Source organism: Mastacembelus armatus, chromosome 19 (genome assembly GCF_900324485.2).
Source record: "Mastacembelus armatus chromosome 19, fMasArm1.2, whole genome shotgun sequence".
Lineage (NCBI taxonomy): Eukaryota > Metazoa > Chordata > Actinopteri > Synbranchiformes > Mastacembelidae > Mastacembelus > Mastacembelus armatus.
The window spans coordinates 9,511,671-9,527,838 of record NC_046651.1 but is presented as its reverse complement, the minus strand read 5'-3'; the positions used below and the strand labels follow the sequence as shown (position 1 = coordinate 9,527,838).

Here is a 16,168-nt window from a genome sequence, read left to right as displayed (position 1 = left end):
GAAAAATGCCTGGTTTAAAAGTTTTTATTCCGAGTTTTACAGGAGATTTGTAGATTAGTACTGGATAATATGTGTCTTATAGCCAAAACATTCATTCCAGTTTAATCTCAATTCGTAAATATAGTTGTACAAATAGCATCATTTAATGTGCCAAACATAGTCGACTGGGTTAGTGGTCTTTAGGTTAGCCAAAGATGTCACAGAAGTAAAGAGAGAAATCTGTTTGTGCTTGCTTGAATGGGTCATCTTGCGCCTTCGTGATGTCTGAAATATGAGAAAGACTGTTTTATTTCATATTGATAAATTATTGAATAGTAAACCCAATGTAGTATCATATACTTTAAAAATGTGGCCTTTTCTTGCTCCACTTTCTGAACAGGTAACGTAAACAGCCGCACGGTGTATGAGCGAAAAGCAACAACCGCAAAGCCTGATTCGCTATTAGCTTGAAGGTAAATACTCCGGGCTGTATTAGCAAGTTCTGTGCTGCTCAGATAAAATCTAAAGTAATAGACAACTAACCCGATGAATGTTTCAGTTGCACCCAGGAAAGTTACGAAGCAACACTCAGAAACCCAGACCCGTCAAAGATCATCGCTCAGTCTGACCCTTCGAGGGTATTTAAGCGAAGACGGAAGTGAACGACGGATGACAGTTTCGCTTCGCTGTTTCTGTGTCTGGCGGCTTGTGTCGGAGCGGGTGGTTTTTTTCGGGAGGGAAACTTTACAAGGTTTAACGGGATTCGAGCACGATTAGTTCATTTCGCTAATTTACCAGAGCCAGTGCAGCCATACAGAAAGGTAGGGACAGACCTTCATTAGGGAACATGCTAATATTGTCGTGTATTATGATATTTTACCCGCTGCAGTTTGCGCCATTTTCGCTAGTTTGGTAATGCACAAATGTGCGCCTTTAGCCCTGGCGTTCTTTGTCCCTGTTCTTTATGATATAGTTTATCCTTGTACAATATTTCACATCCCTGTTAGCGAACCCAGAGTGGATATTATTCAGCGTTAGAAGAAAGGCGGTGATCACTTTTTTTTCCATTCTAAAAGGATGTACAAATCAAGTGCAATTGCGCATTTTTGTGCTGCATCAGGCCGTGTCGGACGCTAACTGCGCCAGCGCTAGTTGGGGATGTTACGTTAGCTCGATTCTGGCGCACATGAGTTAGCTTGAGAAGCTAACCGGTTAGCTTGCTGTTCAGATACCTTTGAGACTGAGTTCTTGGGCGTTTGTAGTATGAAGTTTGAAGCTCAACAAACATGAAGCAAATAAAATGTTAATGCTGTTCGTTTCTGGACCTCGCGTAGTTTCAAAACAGGCGTTTAAAGAGTAAGAAAAGCGTTTTTTATGGACATGTTATCACCACTGGCTAACTTGGCTAATAGCTCACTTAGCTTCCCAGGCGTGTTGGTTATTTAGTTGTTTGGTTTCATGAAAACCAGTTGGCATTACGACTTGAGCTGGCCACTGAATACAGCGACGTTACAACAGAGCTGCTCGCATGTGCGTCAATATTTTCTAGTTGTTTTTAGTATCGTTTTATTTCTTTAACGCCGCCTCATTATCATTACCTCCAAAACGTCGCTGCCATAGGTGTCAATATACGGAGCGCACAGTTAGCACTGACGCGCACGGGCAACATCAGAGTGGGTGTCCAAAAGTTAGTGGAAGTGAGGCCAGTCCGGCAAACTAATGATGCTCAGTGAGTAGTTTGTGTAATGGGTTTAAGGCTAACGAGCTATCACACCTGGATCTGAAGGCTGGCGTTTAATTGATTAATTTGTGTGGATAAAAAAAAAATCAGTCGTGTAGAAAAGTAAAAACCACTTGTGTGTGCAAACCTCTCAAGCAAGGGTGTGCAGAAATTTAGTTGAACATTACAGTATACCGATTGTGGGGCCATAGCATTGGCTTTTCCTATCAGTTTATCTTTTTTTTTTTCTGGTAATTGTTTGAAATCCCAATCCTGAAGCTCAGTGTGCCGTTTTTTTTTTTTTTTTTTTTTTTTTTTTTTAATACCTTTGTCTGAAACCCAGAGATGTTTATTACACAAAGCAGAGAAAAGCATCAAATCACTGCATCTCTTTCTTTTATAGTGTTTTATGTTTGATCGGTGGTTCATTTTTGATTGACCTGGAGCTCTCTTCCATTACAGGAGTCCACACATCATGTCAGGCATTGCATTGAGCCGGCTTGCCCAGGAGCGCAAAGCATGGCGGAAGGATCATCCTTTTGTGAGTAGTGTCTTTGAAGGATCACCTGCTCTGGAATTGGAGTGAATGAAATCATTAGTGTTCAGCCCTTTAATAAACAGTAATGTCATAACTGTTTGCAATGTCCACATTTAATTTTCCAGGGATTTGTTGCTGTACCAACAAAAAATCCAGATGGGACCATGAATCTCATGAATTGGGAATGTGCTATTCCTGGGAAGAAGGGGGTAATATATTTCAGTGTGTTTGTTTCCAAAGCATCCTTGCCTCTGTATAAAAACAATGCTTAATCAGAAACTGAGAGCCTGATAGGGCGGGGATGTTTCTGTAGCAGACGTCCATGTGTTTTTTGTTTTTTTTAAATGAAGTTCTATTACACAATACAGCTGTAAGGTTGTGTTGCCTTTCTTACTCTGTCTGCATAAGTAATGTTTAGCAACAAGGGTGCGTGATAACATTTTTAAAGTACACCTGTTTTCAAAATTAAATAGGCAATAAGGGTCCAGTGGTCCTTTTTTCTACAGAAGTGTTTGAATCTGACCTGACCCTCTGTTAATAATTTAATGACTGTGTGTCCTCAGACTCCGTGGGAAGGAGGCCTTTTCAAACTGCGCATGTTGTTCAAGGATGACTATCCTTCTTCACCTCCAAAATGTGAGTTACTGACCCCTGTTCATTGTCAATGGAACTATTACTACACACAGTAACCCTTCCTTTGTATGCGTTATTCAGTCAGTAGATTGACTGAATGAACACTCCAGAGAAATGTGCTTCGTCTAGTATTGCATGTAAAATGAAGTTCACACTACGGTACAACTTTCTTCAAAGACTTTTTGTGACACCAGACATAGGTTATATCCTGAAGCAGGCAAGAGTAGCTGTCTATCTTGTTTTGATCTTTAGCTCACAATCACATTTAATGAAGACCAGCCATTTTGGCGTGGATGAAGTCAAGAGCCTCTGAGTTCCCTAATTCGGTCACTACAGAGGTGGTAGAGCTGCCAGTGTATCCAGAAACTAACGGCCAAATAAGACATCCAGTCATTCACTCAGCACATGGCCACACAAAATACAGATGTTGAAGCTTGCTTACTAAAACTGAGCAGTGCTGGGCCTGCTTGACACCTTGGCTGTGATGTCCTGTGTCGTCCCCTTTACAGCAGTGGCATACATGTTTTCCCACACCATTATTTTAGTTTGAAAACTTTTAGTCTTCTAAACGCTCAGTTGTTTGAGCTAATCTCAAATTTTGCCTGGGGATGCGATTGTCATTCATTTGTAAGCATCCATTGTCATTTTATTCATCCATTGTTCATAAGGTGATTTGGATGTTAAATGGCACCATCAAATAGTTGGTGCTTTCACATTTGCATTCTTCACTCTACATTTTACAACATTGTGAAGCATTTTACCTGAAATCATTGCAGTCTTAAATGCTTAGCAGAAATGCTTCTGTAGAACTTCTACAGAAATGGCAGCAAACCAGTTGTGACAACTTAGCTGATGAAGACTGAACATCTTACCCACAGGAACATAGTGGGCAATGTCAGGGCTCTGTGATGTACAATGTGTCTTCACCAGCAGGGGACTTGAGCAGTATTACTGGGGGTGTCTGAGTGTTAATTAAAATACTGTCACTGCCCTGTTTGTGTGAAGCTGCTTTCTTCAATGGCAGTTAGTTAACAATGTGTAAAAGCCCAGTGACATTTGTGGACTTTTCTTCTCAAATAACATTTTATTGTGTTTTCAGGTAAATTTGAGCCACCACTTTTCCATCCAAATGTGTATCCATCAGGCACAGTATGCCTATCTATTCTAGAGGAGGATAAGGACTGGAGACCAGCCATCACAATAAAGCAGGTTTGGATTGCCTTAATTTATTTTTCTGAGCTTTATCAATAGGGCTGCTTGTTCATGGGAAAAATCCTAATCAGAATTATTTTGGTCATTATTTAACACAGTAACTCAGTGACTTGTTGCAATTATTGAAACACCTTCAGGTGATTTTAAAAAGACCTATTGTTTAACCGAGTGATGAATACACTACCATGTATCAAATCTTGCACGTTTCTGATCCACATCAGATCCTCAAGTCCAGACTGTTTCCAGAAAATAGAATTGGTTATACTTTTTTTTTTTTTTTTTTTGCTGAGTAAGTGCTACTGCTCTCCTTTCACCATCTTCACTTGCACAGATTTTTAAATACCACATATCTCACACACGACTTGCTCTGCTTACAGTGTAGGCTGAATGAGTTGTCATTCAGAGCACGAGCCGAAATTACCAAAACAGAATGTGGCAAAAGTTACTCAATGAATTTTTTTTTATCATTTGGTACTGAAATTTAAATTAAATTTGATTAATACATGCAATATCACATAATTTAACATAATTACTGTAGTATTACTAATACAATTAGAAATGAGTTTGTTTTTGTTTTTTGGTGTTTATGATAATGTAGAATTTTTTTTTTATTTCCAGGGTAAAGTTTTTGAAAAAAGACTGGATGATAGTGTGGTTAATGTTTAGAACATTTTCTGCTGTTTAGTTTGAACTATAACTTATCGAAGCCACGTACCCATATATATTTTTTAATCAACAGTTTGAAGCAGCTTCATAAAAAAAATACAAAACAGATGAGTTGCCAATATAAAATAATTTTCTCTCATGTTCCATTAATCCTGCAGATCTTATTAGGTATCCAGGAACTCCTAAATGAGCCAAATATCCAGGATCCAGCCCAAGCAGAGGCTTACACAATCTACTGGTGAGTAAAGTACAAAACTCTTTAATTTAAAACTAAGGAGTCATATTTGTACTGTATTGCCAAACAAAAGGTGATAATTGTTCATGTTTCCACACGGGGTTGTTTGTTGCCTGCTGTGACTTTGTTTCCCTGTGGCTCAAGTAAATATATATATATATAGTTTGATCCTAAAGAGGTCAGTTTAAGGCAAACAAGTTAGGAATGTGCAGATCAATAGGAGAGGCTTCTTAAAAACCTTAAAACATTTACTTGAACTGAAAAATCTGCCATATAACAAATAGTGACTGAAGTGTAGGCATGTTCAGCGACCTTTGACCTTCATGATAATTGCTTTGTTTTACAACTTTCCAGCCAAAACAGAGTAGAATATGAAAAAAGAGTTCGAGCACAAGCCAAAAAATTCTCCCCCTCATAAGGGCGAAGACTCACTCCGCTGTGGCAGAAGGAATGGGTTTAACAAGAATCACCTCCCCGCTCAGTCTCTCAATGAATGTGCTCCTCTCACATCAGGACTTGCTTAAAGACTTCTATTTAAACTCCACACATTCTCTGCCATCCGCTCTCTTCTGACCTATTCGTTTTTGTTCTTAATTGCCGGTTGGCACATAATGCTGGGAGGGGATGGGTGCTTTAGCACCCCGGTCATTTCTTTTTAAACATTGTCTTATGTGGTGCAAGGGACACAGCTCGGTACCATTTTCATCAACTCCATGCAAGATGGCTGTCATCAATGTTCAAGAAAGAAAATGTCTGTTTTATTTTGCTCTTTCACAGGGTCTATTCCTTTGTTTCCCCCTTTTTATTTTCCACAAATTTATGTAAAATGTAAATGTAAAATTAGCTTATTTCATTGTCAGTATTTCACTGCTGTATAATGAATGGCACTTTTATACTGTTGTATCTCACTAGTGTCTCTAGATGGCTCTGTCTAATTCTCTTTCCCAGGTTTTCTATTCAGCATGCTGTAATATATGATAGAATCTGCTGCCTTGGCTGTCTTTTTGTTATTCAGAGTGTTTGCTATGGAATAAATAAAAATGGCCACAATGACTGAGGCAGGTAGGCTTATTTCTGTATCAGACTTTAAGGTTATATGGTGCTTTGTTCATGTATGTGTTGGCGTAAATAAAACTTTCTACAAAATTTTTGCATTTTATTTAAGTAAAATATACAAGTTCATCTTGGCTGCTAAAATTTCATAAGCACATCGGTCAAAAATTGATTATACAGTTCACACATTCAATGCAAGTAAACGTTTATGCAGTTATATCCTCTACATAACATATATTCTACTGGTATTGTTCTCTGCTTATCATAATGCTGTGCTGTGGAAACAAGCATTTACAGGAGCTATTTTCACCTTAGAGTGGTTGTGAAGTTTTCTAGTTGCCAAATGCATCATTTTATTCTGTGCTGGCATCTATTCGGATCATTTCTTATGGTAAAGGTATTGTTGAGCTCCCATGGTGCTCTGTGGTGATAGGACTGCACTGCTGAAAGGAGTTGAGGATGCAGTAGTCATTACAGTACCAGGGAGGGTCCTTCTCTAGGGACCCGTCACTGTAGAGCCAACACCCTGAGTCTCCCTCAGCAGGGCTTCCTGGCTGAGAACTGAACGTCAGACTATTTGGTGAGCTCCCCAGAGTTGGTGGAGGTGTTTTGTAAGGGAGGCCCAGGACAGAGGTATCGCAGACTGAGTCAGTTATGTTGCTGTATACCCTGCTCTCCATTACCTGGTGGTGAAAGTGGGGCTCACACTCTTCCTCCTGGACATCTGCACACTTAGTCACGGTGTCAATGCGGAGCACTTCCTCCACTTGCAGCGTGCCTGCTGTGTTTTCTCGTTTAACCACCCAGCTCTATAATCACAATTGTAGTTGTTCTTAGAGACAATATCATGAGATCATTTCTAATATGTTGTGTGACGGATTACCTTGAAATCCCCCTCGCAGTCACTGTACAGTGTGTGGAAATATGGTGCTGGAGTTGGAATAAAGCCCCGTTGCTTCCACCTATAAGTGTGTGGAATTTACATAAAATACTCTGAGAAAGCAGTGGTAGGAAATGGCATTTGCTGGTTTTGGATTTGATGTGGAATCAAAGGCAAAGAAAATTACTTTTTAACAGGGGCATAGCACAACAGCAGGGTGAGTGTAACCATCACGCATAACGGGATGAACACCTTCTTCCCCACTTCAGACATGACTGTGTTTGAAGGGAGAGCTGTGCAGAGAAACAGTGGAAGAAATTAGTAGCAAAATTGTGGGTGAAAGCGAATTAACTAAGATGCAAAAGGAAAAGTTGCATCAGGGTTCTTCCTAGATGAAGATGCACTTCAGTAAAATTAGTTTTACTCTCTGCTGTGGATGGGGCTCACCATTCATAGCCGACAGTGTCTTCCAGTGAACCTCAGGGGACCAGTCACTCCACTCTCCCTTGTACAGAGCTAGATTTGGACAGGAGCGCACTTTGGCAGCATACCTAGTGCCTGGCTCCAATTTCTGATCATCCACAGAATACTTTGTGCTGTATGTGTTAATAAGATGTGATAACACCTGGAAGAAAAGATGAGTGATTTTCATTTCATCAAACAAGTTACCTATATACAATATCAACTAGGACCAGTTCTTCATCATTATTTAATCTTTAGCGTCTGTTTGGTAGAAGACTCCTGTGTCAAAATCTAGTTTTAGGGACTTTATTATTGTAGTAAACGAATCCTGTTCTTGGCTACTTATTATTAAAGCTTACATTATCTTTCTCTCCTCTTTTGTAGAAAAGAAGCTGATACTTGAGGTTGTCGTCTAGCTCGGTGAAAGCACTGTATTGCTCATAGGTGCTGTTCCAGGTGAAGTGGTGTTGACTTGAGTTGTGGCTAACTGCGAGGCAGCACGGTGCGTTTGGCTTAACTGATGAGAATACACGTTACAGACAAAACATCACGCACCAAAACCACAATAATGACGGTTAATAGAACAGATCAGAATCATTATTTTTGCTTACTGTTCTCAACGGGGGCATAGTTGTGGTCCAGCACCTCACAATTATCCTGTCCTTCCTCTTGATTGGGACAGAGTGAGACTTTAAATGTATCTATATCAATAAAGGTCTCAGAATAATCGTCGTCCGGCATTGAATCTGATGTTTTGATAGAGCAGACAAAATTCTCAGAGGTGTTTGTCAGCTTACACACAAACGTCGTCCTGCACGGTGAGGAGAGGAGATGCGGCAATGAGACACATCATCATCATTATCATCACCACCACCACCACCACCACCACCACCACCACCACATTTAAGGTTATTTGTCATCAATATACGCAAGTGAAAAAAATCCCTCACATTTGATATGGTTTTGTGAAAATGAGCAAGTAAGAGCCGTTTCTGTCTGAGGAGTTTTCCGATGGTGTGATGCTCAGGGAGCAGTCAATGGTGGTCAGATAGTCAGTCACACAGTGAAGATTGCGGGCACCTAAAAAATACAGGAAGCAGTGTTTTATTTTGACTGCCAGGTGTCACTATGTGTGATAACTGTAACCAAAGCAAATGTTCTCGAATCACACACAGAGGCTAAAGAATACTGAGTTATTTATAGTTAATATGTTAATTATTTTTAATCCTTTAGGCTCAGTGACAAGATGCTATAATAGACGTTTTTTGACCTTTGGCTTTAGAAAATACTACAGAGTACATAGTACTGTTTGTACACTGAATGTGATTGCTGTCATTGTTTCTCCTGTCAATACTGGCTACAAAGTGTTTGTGTCTTAAAGCAGTGCCAATGTAAGAAATGAATCTACAGACGTCATTCTTTAAAAAAAAAAAAAAAAAGCTTCTGTTGGAGCTGAAGCAAATATTTAAACAAAAACACAAATAACTAAAAATGCAAATGCTAAAAACTAAAATGCAAAATACGCACTTGATTTTCCAACTGCTGGAGCCGCGTTCTCACGTTAGATGAACTCTACATTTTTGCACAGAAGGACTCCATTTCCTTTATTAAAGTTACTTTAGGAAGGGCTGGTTTGGACAGGAGACTCAATTACAAAACCAATAAAAATGTTTTATCTATATATAAGAATATGGAGATAAAGTGAAAGTGGTGAATGGATGCACTGCACACACATAGCGCCTCTTTACCTTAAAGGATGAAGTGCTTAACAATGCACTTTTAAATCACTCACTAATGCTGATAGAGGAAAATTCAAACCAGCTCTGTGGTTAATGAACAGTCCACTCTAAGTCTCAGCTGCCCTGGACATCCTCTGTAGTATTATCAGGATTACTCAGGCTCCCTACTGCTTTTGTAAAATAAACAAAGCAACATTTAAAGGCCCCCAAACATCTAAATTTGCATGTCAGCCTTCTCCTCAAAGGTCTAAGGTTAACTAGACCATAGCTGAACGCCTCTCTCATCAGTTGGTGCCATAATTCAGTTTTCAAAACAGAAAGTACTGGCAGACACTTAACCTGTGGTAGGGTTTCCATGCAGGCAGATGATACCAGTAGACATGGACAGAAACATAGTCAGCAGCACCAGCTTGAGCCACGGCATAAAGCTCCAATCCATCGCACCAGCCAGCCCAGACATCACCTTAGTCCTGAAATGTGTCGAGTTGAGTTATGCTGCCTCTGAGCGCTTGTAAGGTGTTTATTGAAGACTGACAAGGGAGGTATCAGATAGTCTTTTCGCCCTGATAGGTATCACTCACATGTCACTGGTAGAGGATGTGCTTTTTTAAGAGAGCAGTTGTAAAAGGAAAGTAGTGTAAAGGGGATAAGAGTTTAGTCAAATGTAGACCACACCACAATAGCCCCTCTCATACTGTGGGCTGAGTTTGGTCTTTTTTTATAACAACTGGTTGAACAGTAGTGTTGCTTTAACTGCTTTATAAAGCTGAATGATCTGATCTGATGTGATCATAGTGAACCAAGGTACATCTAAATGCTGTGATGGTCACTTCTTCTCTTTCTGTAACCCACTGAAAAGGCTTGAAGCTAGAAGATGTCATTTTGGATTGTAAGATTCATTTTTGTGGCTTCAATGACAGACAGACAGACAGACAGACAGACAGACACACACACCCCCAAAAAAGACCAACATGTACTGCATGTCATTTTTAATCACCCAACTAAAATAAATCCGCAGACCAGGAAGTCTAATAATGTATATTAAGCATTCGGGTTCCTTACATAGTACAAATTCAAAAAAGATGTGTCTGAAATATGACTAACCACAAATTCCATTCAAATGTCCAAAATATCACATTGTAAAGTATTTTAACAAATAAATTGTTCATGTTGCTGACATAAAAATATTACTTCACTAGTCCAACCCTGGGGTTCAACTCAGTCATTCCATGTGACACTTTAACAAACACATCTGTTTAAGGTTTTATTGAAGTGTCTTACGCAGACAAATCGCAGATGTGAGTGCATCCTAACTTGGCTACTTTGCCAAAACTCACTTCATGCTGATCTACTTAGGTGATTTGATGTCATCTGATTTGTCAAAATATGTAGGAGAAACATGTAGGTAATTCTGAGTGGAGGGAAACTGGAATATACTGTATAAATTACTGTGCAAACTACAAGCGTGTTGTGCAATGTGTAGTGAACATAGGCGTTCAGCAGAACGTAGGTTGTGTGTTGTAGTGATTCTGTAAAAGATAAGAGCTGACAGTGAACTTCATGTCTTCCTCTGAGGTTCATGATTTTGTTGATGTAGAGTTTTGGAACATACAAGCCGAAGCATTAGTGTTTGTGTGAGGGTGTACATGGTGCATAGTATCTTAGCAATAGATTAAGTGGTATTCATCATGAGCGAGCGGAAACTACGCCAGTTCTGTTGTGGTCAAGCATTTTCAGTCTGATTAGGAAAAATTTCATGCATTTCACAAGAGTGTTCAGTTGTGGTTCGAGCTAGTGAGGTGTTAATGCAAATACTACTAAAGGTTAAAGTTTATGAAGGCAAACTCTCAAGGCCTTGTTGTTTTACTGTAACTTCATTAGAGAGTGAGAGCATTTAGGAACAGGAAACAGCACACTGTCAGCTTTGTCAGTTTCATCTAAATTTGCGTTGTATTTATTTGTGTACATCTGATCGTACTCTACCACAGAACATAACGGAAGCCTATTTTTATTCAATGAAACCTAAATGGCTTTCTGTTCCTTAATGTGAAGCTGTGTGAACCTTTAATATGTTTGAGATGAGCAGTGACGCTTTAGTTCTTTCTGCAACTTGTCTCAGTGCCTCTGCATCTGATAGGAGTATTTTTTTAGTGCTTTGATGAAAATGTTTCGTTCTTTGTGATAAAGAGCCTAAAATCATAGGAAACAGCTAAAGATAATCACTTTTGGCTTGAACTATAAAGATCTGAGGAAATGAGCGCAGCAGCATTAAGATGTGTTTCTCAGTGACTTGGACAAGTCTTCCACTGCTTAAGGTTATGATTGTAAAAAAGAAACACCAGCAAATATAAAAACATTATAATATTAAAATTCATCAAATGAACACTGTGTCATCTTCGTGTTTAAAGAAATTAAAATTCACGCAAATGCTGCAACATCATTTAATATTTCACTGATAGTGTGTACAGAGTTGTTCTCAACATTTTGATTTTGATTGATGAGTCCTTTATACATCGTGGAAATACAAAAAGAAATACCATTAAATTAACTTGTATTAATTAAATTAGTCCTACCTGCAGTATAAAACAATTCCCGTTAGAAACCTAAGCCTGTGGCATCTTTTCCACATTTACAGAGTACAGTGTTGCAACGCACCAGGATACACAACATCAATATGACCCTGTGAAAAATGATGGGTATAGTTTGAAGTTAAACTAAGTTTCTGTCTAGATCAGGGATCTAGTTAAGTGCTTGAGGTGCACCAGTATGCATCACTCACAGGCTAGTTTGCCATCAAAGGATGACAGGGTGATGGCAAAGGCTTGCAGGGCACACATGGGGAAACTGTAATCCATGGAGAAGACGTCCTCTGCAACACGGCCAAACTGCATCACTATGTAATCATCTGCAAAAGACATCAGGAGCAGAGAAGACGAAAGAAAGCGAAGTTAAGAATAAAGACAAGACAGACCTTTTTCTCCCGGTTATTCAGGGATAAAGAAGACCGATACGTCCGTCACATTTACCGTTGTCTGGGTGGATGATCTGAAAATTCTTGACAGAGGCCTGAGTAACACGGCCATGGAAGTTAAGCACATAAGACTGAGTCTGTTCATTCCAGCTTGGGGATTTGTTCACCAGGGTGACCAGTTTGTCTGTGTTGCCATTTGCATGGCGGACCAGTAGAGTCTCTAGATCCTGAAATAAAATAAAATTTTGGTTTAAGTAAAGATTTTTCAAACTTTACTTACATCATCACAGGTCTTCTAAGCAGATCATTATTATTATCATTATATATATATATATATATATTTTTGTTCATACATTTTTTGGATGAATGGACACTCTTTCATCGTTTTCTAGCATGCCAGGAATGATCACTGTCATTTTCCTTGGACCCTTGAAACCCAACACATTTGTCTCCTGGAACATAATGAATGATTGTGTTACAGGACTAATTTATTGGCACTAGTTGAAAGTTGGATATATATACATATATATTTGGACTCACGTAGCAAATTGCTGCCAGCTCTTGCCGTACAGATTCACACTCTTTGATGAAGGGTTTTTTCTCTGGGTTTTCTCCTCCATCATAAACTGTGAACTTTGTACCCAGAACATTGGACCTGAAACAGATGAAAGTAATGTAATCTCTTAGTGGTCTCACCATAGAGGAGGAACTGAGGAAAGAATATGAAACTGAATGTACAGCAGGTTTACCACAGTGATGTAAAATAAAAACAAAAGCTATTTTCTTCTTCTCACTAATAAAGGACCTGTTTACGTAGTCCTATATTTGATGACAGGCTAATGCAGCTAAAAAATTGCATGGCAGAAATGTTTACCTGCCTTGTCAGGAAAAAAAAAATCACTAGTGTAAATACAGCTTTATTAAATTTCATGCATTTGCCCTGTGGTTGTGCATGCTGGCTCTGATAGGGCTGAATGGACCACTCAAATGTAACATAGTCAAGGCTCGTGTTATCATTTTTCCTGCAGTGACAAGTAAAATATCTGCTAAAAATCAATACCAGGTTTAAGAGTGACTGTTTTACCCTTGTGACAGTGTATGTTTAATATAATCTAAATCACAATATAAAGTTCCCCAATAATGAAATTTGTGCTTTATAAGAAAAAAGGATAACTGATTTTGTGTCATCATTCTTCATAACGTAGAAGTGAAACAGCATACCTTAGTTTTCCTATGTAGCAGTTTGTGTCTCTGGACAGATTTGTGGGGTCGGTGGAGATGAGATAGTTGGATGTTTTACACTTCTTCCTCTTTCTGCCTGCCATTAGAAACACCTTGATGGCAGTACAAAAAGGGAATTTTATGGCAGAGAATTAAAATGACTTAGTAATTTGACAGCTTGATAAACAATATTTTAAAAATGTGCCAACCCTCTTTCCATCCTCCTTTTCCATGTGGAGGTAGTATGTCGGATAAATGCCCTTTTCCATGCCTCTCCTGTCCCTGGTGACCCTGCATTGGATCGTTACATCTCTGGGGGCTGGACGTAAAGCAAACTTCTGAAGATCCTCCACCGACATGGGAGAGGCTGACTGAAATGGGAAAGACTTCAGTTTGTCATTTTTATATGCTGTTTGTGACAATTGAAAATAAGATGCTAAATTGTTTGGTATTTCCCATGTTGATGTCTCACTCTTTCAGTAGATTCGCTGCCTGAAGATGAACTCCTCCTGTAGTTAGAGTTGAGTGAAGTTCGACTCTCTGTAGTTCTCTCTGTTTTATTTGTCTTTTTTTCCTTTTTCTCCCTTTCCTCACCTTCCTCGTCTTTGCTCTCATCACTTATTTGGCACCTGGCTGTGCAGGTAACACACGCAGAATTATTCTTTGCAAAGGCTTCACAGTATTACAGAGGATATAATTGGCTGATGCAAACAATCACTCACATGTGTCAAGTTGTTTTTTCCTCTTTGCTAATTGGGGGCCTGGTTTCTGGGTTTCATTTTCCTCTTCATCGTCACTTTGAACATATTTATTCTTCGTTGGACTTGTCGCCTCCACCACTGACTCTATCTCCACTTCCTTCAAGGGCGTCTCTGAAAAAGTAAACACTTAAATGCTGGGGAAGCTAATTAGCATAATGTTACAGTTTAATGTGGAGTACAGTGAAGATGTTTTCTTCCTTAGATACTAGATGTGGTACAGTACATATAATATGCAGTTTTTTGATGATAAATTCACCAACACTGATGTTACTTTTATGCTCCTGTTTGCTTGTCTTGTTTGTTTTCTGCGTGTCCTTCTCTTTGTGCTTCTTTGCTTTTTTCTCCTTTTTCTCCTTGTCATGCTCTTTTTCTTTTTCCTCATTCTGTTCCACCTCTGAAAAAGCAGTGATTTGCTTGATGAATAATTTATTAAAGCAAAGTGTCTTCTAGCCTCACATTAGTTTGTGTAAAAACAGAACGTGCACACACATATGTGGAGTTCAGAACATCTAGGGCCCAGAGGCTTGTGTTTCTTACGTTTGGTTTTTTCCTTCCTCACGTCTTTCTTCTTTGTCTTTTTTCCCTCCACCTGAACTTCATTCTCCACGTCACACTTCACCTCAGGCTCTTGGTCGATCTCCAAGTTCATCTTCTTGGGAGGAACAGGCTTCTCCAAAGGCACCTCATTTAACAGCTTGCTTGCTCTCATGTCGCATTCACCCAGTGTGATCTCATCCAAAGGGTTGTCATGAGCATGTTCAACTTGATCTCCAGGGGGGGGGAGAAGGTGCATTTAACAAAATTAAGAAACTGAGCATGTTATACAATAGATTTTTTTTTGATTGTCTGCAGTTCTGCTATGTAAAATAAAAGTTCTAATACTAACCATTCAGGGAAGTGTTGCTCAGGGATTGGCTGATTAACAGAGGCGTTTCATCAGAGAGGGCAGGGTTGTGTTTTCGGTTCTTTTGGCGAGTATCTCGATTGGCTACCACCATTTGACAATCAGCTCTCTTCTTTTGCTGCTTTTTCATCACAAGGGTTCGCTGTTGGGGAATGAAAATGAGACACACATTCTTCATACATTGGGCTATACCTGTAAAAAATATAAATGAACACTTTGTTTTCAGTACTATTGCTTCAGTTTCAACCCCTTTTTAACTAACTAAGGAAGAAGATTCAGGATTTGCTGCACCATCTACTATGACAATTATGTTTATTATAATTATATAGTCCTATTTTTTAATAAACACACCTATCAACTTAAAAGAAATGTCATTGTAGGTTCTTTGAAGGGCTTAATAATTGTTGTACCAGTTTTAAAAACATATCTGGGCTATTTCTTGGGTGAATTAGACAAAATCCTTAAATAATTGTGATCTTTACCTGGTTGTCCAGCTTCTGTTGTCGTATATTGGGGTCCTCCATGTCTGAGTAAAATCTCACTGCTAATTACAGAGTTGTCAGGAGATAATTAAAGATCTTCAAAGACAAGAGCTAGAAAAATAAGAGGGTCCAGTCTTCAAACTAAAAGAGCAACTGAATGTCCAGCTCCATCTGACAGCCTGTCCACCTGCAGGTAGCAGAAGGCAAAGTGGATTAAAAGGGGATAATGTTCTTAAACTGCACCGCACAGCTCAGACGGTGTGTACAAGGCGAGCTTTGTGGAGATGCTCGGGCCTAATGTAACAACTGAAATTACTACAAGTCAGCATCACTTACCCAGGCGCAACCAGCCACACACAAAAGCAGCGACCACAAATTGACTGTTCCAGGGAGCCTCACTGGGCTGTACCGTCAAACCACACAGCCCACTGGGTGTCATTAAACAAACCAAACGCCAGAAGACATACACAGATCTGCCAGACGTTGGCTGTTAGCGGGAAACACAGCCAGCTTTATCTCGTTGCCATGGTTACTGCTACCATGCAGCGATGGACATCTGTGAAATTCAAAAAGAACTGGCAACTCTGTGCTTTTAATCTGAAAATATCATTGTTCGTGTCTGTACCATTACTATACCTGTGACCTTAGTTACACTGATGCCTGATGGGATTTTTACCTTTTTAATTTCGCTCACATCCAGTTCACTTACAGG

The 16,168-nt window shown here is 39.4% G+C and overlaps 3 protein-coding genes across 4 annotated transcripts; 1 reads left to right on the top strand and 2 right to left on the bottom strand.

Moving 5' to 3' along the window:
* Positions 1 to 643: 643 nt before the first annotated feature.
* On the top strand, positions 644 to 7,820 carry ube2ib (ubiquitin-conjugating enzyme E2Ib). Of its 2 annotated transcripts, none has more exons than XM_026315268.2 (7): positions 644 to 800; positions 2,162 to 2,240; positions 2,363 to 2,446; positions 2,801 to 2,873; positions 3,970 to 4,079; positions 4,907 to 4,986; positions 7,763 to 7,820. In XM_026315268.2, coding segments are annotated over exons 2-7 (414 nt in total). In that variant the 5' UTR covers positions 644 to 800; positions 2,162 to 2,174; the 3' UTR covers positions 7,764 to 7,820. The 2 variants fall into 2 exon arrangements, with proteins under 2 accessions (XP_026171053.1, XP_026171052.1); XM_026315267.2 differs by lacking the exon at positions 7,763 to 7,820 and adding an exon at positions 5,338 to 6,129.
* On the bottom strand, positions 6,217 to 9,857 carry LOC113135327 (interleukin-21 receptor). Its single transcript, XM_026315266.1, has 8 exons — positions 9,457 to 9,857; positions 8,329 to 8,458; positions 7,990 to 8,189; positions 7,738 to 7,895; positions 7,364 to 7,541; positions 7,104 to 7,209; positions 6,920 to 6,998; positions 6,217 to 6,845 (listed from the first exon to the last, which is right to left on the bottom strand). The coding sequence occupies exons 1-8, from the start codon at positions 9,575 to 9,577 to the stop codon at positions 6,423 to 6,425; spliced, it is 1,395 nt and encodes a 464-aa protein (XP_026171051.1). The 5' UTR covers positions 9,578 to 9,857; the 3' UTR covers positions 6,217 to 6,422.
* Positions 9,858 to 11,762: 1,905 nt separating this feature from the next.
* Positions 11,763 to 15,155, bottom strand: LOC113135330 (tubby protein homolog). The gene is made up of 11 exons (XM_026315269.1): positions 14,957 to 15,155; positions 14,608 to 14,838; positions 14,327 to 14,464; positions 14,032 to 14,163; positions 13,782 to 13,942; positions 13,519 to 13,680; positions 13,310 to 13,422; positions 12,629 to 12,743; positions 12,442 to 12,540; positions 12,144 to 12,315; positions 11,763 to 12,022 (listed from the first exon to the last, which is right to left on the bottom strand). Exons 1-11 carry the CDS (start codon positions 15,150 to 15,152, stop codon positions 11,889 to 11,891), a joined length of 1,653 nt encoding a protein of 550 aa, XP_026171054.1. The 5' UTR covers positions 15,153 to 15,155; the 3' UTR covers positions 11,763 to 11,888.
* Between the last annotated feature and the right edge of the window lie 1,013 nt (positions 15,156 to 16,168).

Bases quoted from the DNA above. Each gene is read 5' to 3' on its own strand.
- LOC113135327 (XM_026315266.1), bottom strand. From the start codon at position 9,577: ATGTCTGGGCTGGCTGGTGCGATGGATTGGAGCTTTATGCCGTGGCTC. The intron at 7,210-7,363 runs GTGAGCCCCATC...TTCTCTGCACAG, and splicing joins GACACTGTCGGCTATGAATG to CTCTCCCTTCAAACACAGTC. The intron at 6,999-7,103 runs GTAATTTTCTTT...ACACACTTATAG, and splicing joins TGCTATGCCCCTGTTAAAAA to GTGGAAGCAACGGGGCTTTA.
- ube2ib (XM_026315267.2), top strand. From the start codon at position 2,175: ATGTCAGGCATTGCATTGAGCCGGCTTGCCCAGGAGCGCAAAGCATGG. The intron at 2,447-2,800 runs GTAATATATTTC...GTGTGTCCTCAG, and splicing joins CTATTCCTGGGAAGAAGGGG to ACTCCGTGGGAAGGAGGCCT. The intron at 4,080-4,906 runs GTTTGGATTGCC...TTAATCCTGCAG, and splicing joins CAGCCATCACAATAAAGCAG to ATCTTATTAGGTATCCAGGA.
- LOC113135330 (XM_026315269.1), bottom strand. From the start codon at position 15,152: ATGAAGAATGTGTGTCTCATTTTCATTCCCCAACAGCGAACCCTTGTG. The intron at 14,465-14,607 runs GTAAGAAACACA...CTGCTTTTTCAG, and splicing joins GAGGAAGGAAAAAACCAAAC to AGGTGGAACAGAATGAGGAA. The intron at 13,423-13,518 runs GTTGGCACATTT...ACTGCCATCAAG, and splicing joins AAAAGGAGGATGGAAAGAGG to GTGTTTCTAATGGCAGGCAG.